The sequence below is a fragment of the Urtica dioica genome, chromosome 3, assembly GCF_054948205.1.
Source record: "Urtica dioica subsp. dioica isolate 48M chromosome 3, U.dioica_male_clone48M_v1_H2, whole genome shotgun sequence".
Classification (NCBI taxonomy): domain Eukaryota; kingdom Viridiplantae; phylum Streptophyta; class Magnoliopsida; order Rosales; family Urticaceae; genus Urtica; species Urtica dioica.
Window position 1 is genome coordinate 32,815,965 of NC_142758.1, and position 9,350 is coordinate 32,825,314.

The following is a 9,350-nucleotide window of genomic DNA, read 5'->3' on the forward strand; positions in this document are numbered from 1 at the left end:
GGCGTTTAACGCTTTGATTCTTAGGGTAATCGAAGGTTTTCCAGTTCATCCAATGGTGGCGGAGCTTCTATCAAAAATAGGGCTGGCTCCTACTCAACTCGTGCCATCCGTCTATAAAGTTTTTGTAGGTATTATCGCATTCTGGGAAAAACACTACAAGTGCACTCCTCTTCTAGAGGATTTTACTCAATTTTGCAGTCTCAAAACTTCTCCGGGTCAGCATGGATTCTATTATGCTCAAGCTCGAAAGAATTCCGAGAAAATTGTTACCTTCCGACCAGTCAGAAGAACTGGAAAGATTACTTCTTCTGGGTGGAGGGAGATTGGTTTTTGGGGGACAAAGACGTACCCACTAAGTTTTCTGAACTCGGTGCGACTTTATAAAGAAAATATTTCGTTTATGGGTTCTTTATACTTACCTGTTGCTTTATTAATTCTTTTGCATATGTGTTTTAGGTGAGTTACCCGTGTACGGTCCAGACGAGCTCGAGGACCGTTCCACTATTTTTTTTATTTATCTGAACAAGATCGCTCTCAGTATACCGTACTCGACCCAGACTTTCTCGACAAATTCTATGGCCGCCCTTATCAGAGTAAGTAGCTTCATATTCTATGCGCTTTTATTACTTTGTTTTCTTATTAGTGAGGTTTACCTGGTCCCTTTAAGAGATGGGAAGGAGAGCCGCCCTCGAGGAGGTCCCAAGGAACCCTAAGAGAAAAACCTCTTCCTTCAAGGGTAGGGAACTTCCTGAGAAGAACACAAGGGTTCCCGCTCCCAGCCCCTCGAAGCCCTCCAAGCTTCCTATGGAGGTCATCTCGCCTGACGTACCAAAGCCTTCCCGTGCTCAAGTACACTTGGCTCCGACCTTCTCATTTCTTCAAGAACGAGTCCCCGCCGAAGAGGTTGAGTCTCATCCTGAGAAGACCACCGAGGAGGCCATGACTCTCTATGTCGAGATCTCCGCCAAGGTAAACGACTATATACTTAGTTATTGAATCGTTATGCCTTTTTCTAATTGCCTTTCTTTTATCGCAGGCTTTTTTCGGTATGGTTCGGCTAGCCGGCACGGTTGTTCCAAGCTTGCTTCCCTTCGTTCTCTCAATGTGCTTCATCTTAAAGAAAAGGAGGCGGCCAAGGCAGAGACGAGGAAGATTAAGGCTGAGCTTCGGTCCAAGAACGCCGAGCTTGAGTCCATTCAGAGCGAGGTCCAAAGAGTCCGAGAAGTTGCGGCTTCAAAGATCGTGGAGGCTTATAAAGCCTCCCGTGAGTACAAGGATATGAGGGATGACCTCTATTCGGCAGGGATGGACAATGGGCAGGAGCTCCTTCAGAAGCGGAATCCTAATTTGGATACCACAGACTTCAACGCCGACATGGACTCGAGCGTGACTGTTCCAGAGGAGGTAGTTGGGGAGACTGAGGTCGGGGCTCCAATGTCCAGACAAATCTTGTTGTTGCTTTTTTTTAATATGGCCCGAAAGGGTTTTGAACTAATGGTCCGTGGTCGGACCGGTTTGTAATACTATTAGTTTTTTTTGGCCCGTTTGGGCTTTTCACTATTGGCTCGTGGTCGGGCCTTCTTTTGAGTTAAAAATAAATTTTCTCTGTTATCTTACGTTTCAACACTTTTTATAACTAATTTTCTAATCAACCTCAATCCGTCCTGGGATTAAAAATTCGTGAAGCAAAATTATTATAAAGTGAGGCAAACTACCCGGATGTTTACGTACCTGGTTTGAGATACTTTCCGAGTAGCTTTGGCCGAAATGAATATATGAGAATTTCAAGTTATATATATTTTGCTCTTCCCTTGTTTTACTTTTTATTAGTAAATAGTAAAAGAACTAATATGATTCTGAAATCCATTTCATTAATCTATGCGGACAAGCCGCTTTTCGGAATTACAAGCATTATGGCCAAGCCATTTTTTGAATGTTTAATTGAAGTAGTGCGACCAACCCGCTTTTTGAACGAAAATTAAACATAAAACTTTCTTAGGTGTTCGGCATTCCAGGGATTTTTTTCCATCTTCCCGTCTAACTCCTGGATCGTGTACGCCCCGTTTTCATAATTTTCTTTGATGACGTGTGGTCTTCAGCTTTGTCTTCAGATCATGTTTGATGGTTTTGTTGACGGCTTCCACTAATCCGTTGGATTTTGGTCAGACTAGAGTAGATAATATTTTGTTAATCCCATATTTTTAACCAAAATTTCGGAAATTCTCGTTGTCGAATTGTGTTCCGTGGTCGGAAATTATTTTGACCGGAATTCCGAATCTTGTGATGATATTTTTCAAAACAAATTTTTCAATATTGTAGGTAGTTATTTTATTCAGTGGTTTTACTTCAACCCATTTTGAAAAATAATCTATAGCCACAATTGCGTACCTGCATCCGCCCTTCCCTGTTGGTAGTGCTCCGATTAGGTCGATTCCCCATTCCGCAAATGGTACTGGGCATGCGAGTGTAGTGAGGGTGTTTGGAGGGAACCGTGGAATGTTTGAGAATTTCTGGCATCTCACACATTTTCGAACTTTATCTCGGGCATCGTTTTTTAGTGTCGGCCAAAATAATCCTTGTCGGATGAATTCCTGGGCCAGAGCTTCTGCCCTTATGTGACTTCCACATATTCCCTTGTGGACCTCTTAAAGTGCATACTCGTCCTCGTCTTCATCCGAACACCTTAACAGTGGACTGGTGAAGCCTCTTTTGTACAAGGTTTCTTCATCCAAGAAATAGCGTGTTGCTCGAAACTTTAGGTTCCGAGCTTCAACCTTGTCTTGTGGGAGGATTCCAAGTTTCAAGAATTGTCGGATTGGTGTTTTTCATGATTCGCAGCTTTGAACCTGGAAGACCAAACTTCCTTCTGCGATGTTTGACTGTTGGACTTGTACACCGGTATGGGTTCAGAGGTTGATCCTTGAGTGGCAAGCTTCGCCAACACGTCCATTTCTTCTTTTAAGCTTCTCAGAATCTGTGTGATTTCAGAGAGCTCAAACTCTTTCGCGAGATTTTTGTTGGAATCGATCTAGGGTTTAAGAAAATAATTAACGCTTTGCTAAGCGGCGGAATTTTAAAAATTTTCTTTTATAAGTAAAAACGGTTTTTACTAACCTAGACTAAAGAGCAAGTACATGTAATTAAAAACTAATATGAGCTAAGAAGTTTACTAACCTTTCTTGAAGCTTGATCGTTGAGAAGCTCTTAGAAAGTTGCAACGCTCGTCTCCCCTCGCAGCACGTCTCTCTTTCTTTCCTCGGCACCTCGAGCAACCACGAAAGTTTCTATCACTAAATCACTCGAAATAAAGGAATTAGTGAGTGGGCACTTTTAAACACTACGACTTAAGAACGAGTCTTGAAGTCGCAGAGCTAAACTCTAGGTCAAATGAGGACCTAGGTGCCAAAACAATAAAAACGAAATTGAATAGAGTGAGAGAGGAGAGGGGCGGCCAAGTCTAGAGAGAGAAGCTCTCAATCTCTAAAACTTTGGATGAATGAAATGTGAGGAAATGAGGCTCCTATTTATAGGAGAGGTCTCACCTTCTATAAGGTAGTTTCCTCTTCTATAGAATATCACATATTCATGAGCTAATTTCCCTATTTCCTTTATTGAGTCACACGGCCAAACTAGGCTTCAATAAGCCTTGGATTTGTTTCCTATTTTGTTCCATGCCTTTGACTCTCTCTTACTTGGCCGATTACCCTAGTGCATCTACATGCAAATTTGTTTCCTCTTTTTCTTTTGGCAAGTATCTAAATACATTTATGCACAAAATAAACTCTCTTTCCTTGGGTATTATGGGCGCCTATTCTCATCTAGAAGGAGCTTCTAGAAGCTTCTTCATTTGTTCATGACAACATGAGAAAAGCCCATTAAGAATTTTCAATAAAATTCTTATGAAATGAAATAAATTCACAGGGCCCAATAATCAAGTTATGGCCGAGTGATATTAAGTCATCAAATGAACTTGTCAAAAAATTTATTGACATTCATTTCATCCTTTGTCTCAAAAGACAAAAATACCCTTTTGACAATTTTCGTTCTTGTTTTGACTTAGCTTCCAGTTTAACTATTCCTATCGATGTGATTCGTGACAGTGACCTCATGGACCCAAATGAACAAAGCTTGAGCTAAACACTTGGACTCAAAAGTTCACAAACCTTTTCCAAGTTTAGCTTAATGCCAACTGACTCCACTAAAGAACTGACACTGAAAATCTCTCGGTTCAAATGAATTTATTTTCTACTCAAGAATTCGACCTAATTATGATGAGCGGATCAACTGAATATTATCTATGTTTACCCTTCATGAATGTCATCAGCTAGTCGGGATTTACTAAATTACCATTTTACCCTTCTAGCTGTTATTTCCTCAACTCCTTTGTCGCTTGTGAATAAGTTAGAAACAATGTATTGACGAGGAGCTAACAAGTCACATTGTTTCATCCAAAAGAGTCAGGACTCAATTTGGACACTGGCCAGTTCATTTATTCACACTCCAAGGAACAAAGCATGAGGTGACATACATTGCATTTCAGCAATCTTGTACATGAATTCCATATCTATGAGAACTTCACAAAGTTACTTATGACAGACTCATAACTTAGTACTTCACCAATAGGCCTTGTTCGGAATCACATAGTGAGTCCGAACTTTGACTTTCTCAAATGAGAATACTAAGGTGTGAAATGGCATGTCTCATTTCAGGATTAAGGTAAGCATGATGCAATTCATACATAGTGACTTCGAGACATAAGAGGTTAAATGGTTTGTTCTTATATTGTCTCTAGAAGTGCACTGGTCAATTCAGTACCTACGGAAGTTACCTAGAAGAACTATAGAGTCCCCAACTCTCAATGCCTCATAACCAGACATCATAGATTCTTCTAACAATCATACTGAGGTCAATAGTCCTTTGACCCTAAGATTGCGAATATATCGTTTTAAGCAAACTACGAAGAGTTTGTTCATGCAAATCTACATTTGTCTCTTCGTAAGTTGTTAAGTTTGTTTATGGACTAAAAGACTAAGGTTTTATCAAAAAGCTTCAAACAAAGAAAGAATGAATGAACGTTTCAACTTTTTATTAATGAATAAGCAATTACAAGCAAGAGTCTTCGTAAGACTATATGACATCAAATGTACATAAATAGACACTACTACTCTTCTTGTGGGCACCATTGACAACAATTTTTAGCTTTCTCGGCATAGAGCGACATATTTTCGCCTGTAGCCTGAAATTTGTTTTTCATTTGATTGATTATTAACTGAGAATCCGAGTAGACTTTTGGTTTATGATTTCTAAATATTTGGCTATTTGTAGGCCATGTACCTTTGGCTAAATCTTCGACCTCATTATTCGAAGCGAGAAATGAAAATTTTAAAGCAATCTTTACCTTGTGGTCGTCCGGCCCTGTGAGTGCTATTCCGACTCCTACTCCTTTGTCTGCCACGTCCTGACCTTTGATTTCTGGTTGGGGCTTGAATTGGATGTCGTACTGAGTCAGCTTGATCGACCATTTCATTTGCCTTCCAAATGCATCTGGTTTCTTCAGGACTTGTCGGAGCGGAAAATTGGTGAGGACCGTGATTGGATGTGCCAGGAAGTAATGCTTCAATTTCCTTGAGGCCGTCACCAACGCGTATGAAAACTTCTCCAACTCCGGATATCTCCCTTCGACATCGTTCAGACGCCGAGAAGTATAATAGACATGGAGCTCATGATTTCCCTCATTTTTTATGAGGGCTGAGTTGACCACATGTTCCGATACCGCCAAGTAGATGTCGAGGGACTCTCCATCTTCTACTTTTCTTAATGTCGGAGGCCATGCGAGGTGCTCCTTCAAGGATTCGAAGTCTTTATTACATTGTTCTGTCTACTCGAACTCCTTAGATCCTCTCAAAGTGTTGAAGAAGTTTACGCTTCTGTCTGTGGATCTAGAGATGAAGCGGCTTAGGGCTGCGATGCACCAAGTAAGCTTCTGTACATCTTTGATGTTTATGGGCGGGTTCATGTCGAGTAACGCCCTGATCTTCTCGGGATTTACTTCTACTCCCCTCTCATGGACGATATATCCGAGAAATTTCCCTACAGAAACATCAAAAGTATATTTTAAAGGATTAAGCTTCATGCGGTATTTTCTTAAAATCTCGAAGAATTTGTTTAAATCTTCGGTATGTTCGCTTATTTTGCGACTTTTTACTCGAAGGTCATCAATGTACGCTTCCATTGTTCTACCGAGTAGATCTGCAAACATACTATTTACCAATCTTTGGTATGTAACACCTGCATTTTTTAGACCAAAGGGCATTACTGTATAACAGTTAAGTCCTCGATCAGTAATGAAAGTTGTATGAACCTGGTCTGGGCCATACATTGGGATTTGGTTGTAGCCGAAATATGCGTCCATGAAACTTAAGATTTCATGTTCTGTTGTGGCATCAACCAGTTGGTCTATTCTCGGCATGGGGAAGCTATCTTTTGGACATGCCTTATTAAGATATGTAAAATCTACGCAAGTTCGCCATTTTCCGTTTGGTTTCTTAACTAATACGGGATTAGCTACCCAGCTCGGATATTTCGTTTCCCTAATTGATTTATTCGAGATTAACTTATCTACTTCTTCTTTTAAAGCAGTGTATCTCTCGTTATTTAGAGCTCTTCTTTTCTGTCTAATCGATCTTTCTTTGGGATCTATATTCACCCTATGACAAACTAGCTCGGGATCTATCCCTATCATATCGGCTTGAGACCATGCAAATATATCAAAGTTTTTAGACAATAGATTAGAAAGTTTCAATTTTGTACCTGACTCGAGATATTTCCTGATTCTGAGCATTTTTAGCTGTTGATTTGGATCAGGTGTGATTTCTTCAATCTCGTCTCCGGGTTTAATTGCATCTCGGCTCCGCAGTCGTGGATCGAAATCAGAGGTGATTGCCATCACCTTTTGGATGGCTTTGTTTTGGCTACTTTTTAGATAATATGTGTAACAGCTCCTTGCTAACGCCTTGGTCCCCTGAACTTCACCAGTTCCTTGGTAAGTCAGGATTTTCATCTTTAGATACCCCACAGATGTTATGGCGAGTGCCTGCAATGTGGGCCTACCGATGATTGCATTAAACGAGGATGAGCCGGGGACTACTACCCATAAGGGATTTGCAGTCTTAGATCTCGGGATTTCTCCCACAGTTATTGGGAACGAGATAATGCCCCGAGGCCGAATAGAATCGCCAGTGAATCCGTATAGATTTTCCGGGGAAGGGGCCAGTGAATCTTCTTTGAATCCCATCCTTATGAATGTTTCTTCATAGAGGACATCTACTGCGCTCCCTGTATCACTAGGATCCTAAGGACATTTCGGTTACCTATAAGGGCCAAGATCACCAATGGGTTGTTGTGCGGGAACATCACATTTCGAGCGTCTTCAGCTATGAAGGTGATTGGCTCTGCGCTGGACTTGATGATCTTGCTCGGCCTATGAGTCGCAGTGAAAAGGATTTGTCGATGGCCGGCCTGGGCTTCTCGAACGTAGTACTTTTGGGCATTTCTTGAATTACCTCCTATGTGGGGTCCTCCGACTATCAGAGAGATCTCTCCATAGACTTCTCTCTTTTCTTCGTCTTCGGGCTGATCCGATCTGAATTTCATCAACAATCCTCTTCGGATCAAAGCTTCTATAGTTTCTTTCAAGTGGAAGCAGTCCGCCGTCCGGTGTCCCACGTCGTTGTGAAATGCGCAGTACTTGGTTTTATATGTTTTAGAGACGTCATTCTTGATCCGATTAGACTTTCCGAAATCCTCCTTCTCTCGAGTAAGTGAAAATATGTACTCTATTGGAGCATTAAGACGGTGATATCTATCAAACTTAGTTGTGAAAGGTCTTTTAGGGCCAGCTTCAGACCTGCTCTTCTTTGGTGGACGGGAATCTTCTGCTGCTCGTCCTCGGTGCTCCTCATGCCGAGGCCTTAGGGCCTCAGCCTTCCGTGCTGCCCGCTTTGTCTCCTCGGCATTGATGTATTTTTGAGCCCTTTTCAAGAAGTCATTATAGTCTTTAGGACTTGTCTTCTGAAGTGACCACCAGAATTCCGATTCTGATCGAATTCCCGACGTGATCCTAAAGAGATTGAAATCTTCGTTGAGCTGATCAACTTGTAATGCTTGTTCCGAGTAGCGATTGATGTAGTCTTTGAGTGGCTCGTCATGGGCTTGCTTCACGGCTAGTAGTCTTTCCTTAGGATCCTTCCCTTAGCTTGATCCAACAAAATGTTCCTTGAACTTTCTGGACAGTTATTTCCATGAGCCCATGGAATTTGGCCTAAGTTTTTGTATCACCTTTAGGCCGAGCCAGGTAAGGTGATAGAGAATGCTCGGCATGTGACTTCTAGACTTGCCCCCTATAGATGCATCTACGACGAGAAGGTATCGAGATGATCTCCAGGATCAATCTTACCATAATACGCCGGTATGGTAGGCATTCTAAAGTGCTCTGGTAGGGGGTGTGCTAACACCCGTGTGGTAAACGGGGAGACAATTTCTCCAATCTTCAGAGTGGGATCTTTTTTGCCGAGAGCAACTTCTTCAATTCGACGTTCCAATCTTTTGAAGTTAGTCTCATTAGTGCTTGCACTGTCGCTCGTCTCTGAGCTTCCTCCACAATCTTTAATGGTCTGGGAGCGGCTTCTTTCTCCGGAAGGTTGGTACCTTTCAGAGATCTTTCCCTGGCTGGTTTGGAAACCCTCCGAGTCAGAATCTTCCCAATCCCTTTTATAACGATCCTTGTGTGTCTCTGGGATTTCTTAATCATCGGTTCTTGCTCCATGGGTTTTTTCCCGGACCGGTGAGAGGGCTCTTCATCAAGGATCACCACCGCGCTCCTCATGGTGACCCTTTTCGCATGGATTCTCCCGCGTAGCTTCGTGTTGCTAGTCTCCAATGCCCGGATACGCTCTTGCATCTCCTTGAATTTTTTAGCAAGGCTGGGTTGCGGGCGGACCTCGGCCATTTCCTCTGCAGTGAGCGGTAGAGTGCTGTTGTGATGCTAAATCTCTGCGTCGAGATTACCATTTGTAGTGTTCTAGTATGGAATGGATGAACTGGCCATAATTCTTCAGCCCCCTCCTTCTAGCGCCAAAATGTTAACCCAAAAAATTGGTTACACCTATCTCACGAAGTGATCTGAGTTCCGAACACGCAGTCTCCGAGATTCTCAGGTTCTAGGCGAGACTTTCTCTAAATAAAGACGAATCTATTACAAGAGAGCAATATAAATAAGGGTGTTCTACGAAGTTATAACTAGTTCCTCTACTTCCATGAAAAGAATTCTCCCCTTTGGTCTTGTTGATGTC

At 42.0% G+C, this 9,350-nt stretch overlaps 1 protein-coding gene across 1 annotated transcript; it reads right to left on the reverse strand.

Moving 5' to 3' along the window:
- Positions 1–7,323: 7,323 nt before the first annotated feature.
- Positions 7,324–8,480, reverse strand: LOC149402609 (uncharacterized). Its single transcript, XM_089608457.1, has 2 exons — positions 8,456–8,480; positions 7,324–8,249 (listed from the first exon to the last, which is right to left on the reverse strand). The coding sequence occupies exons 1-2, from the start codon at positions 8,478–8,480 to the stop codon at positions 7,324–7,326; spliced, it is 951 nt and encodes a 316-aa protein (XP_089464583.1).
- Positions 8,481–9,350: the final 870 nt, after the last annotated feature.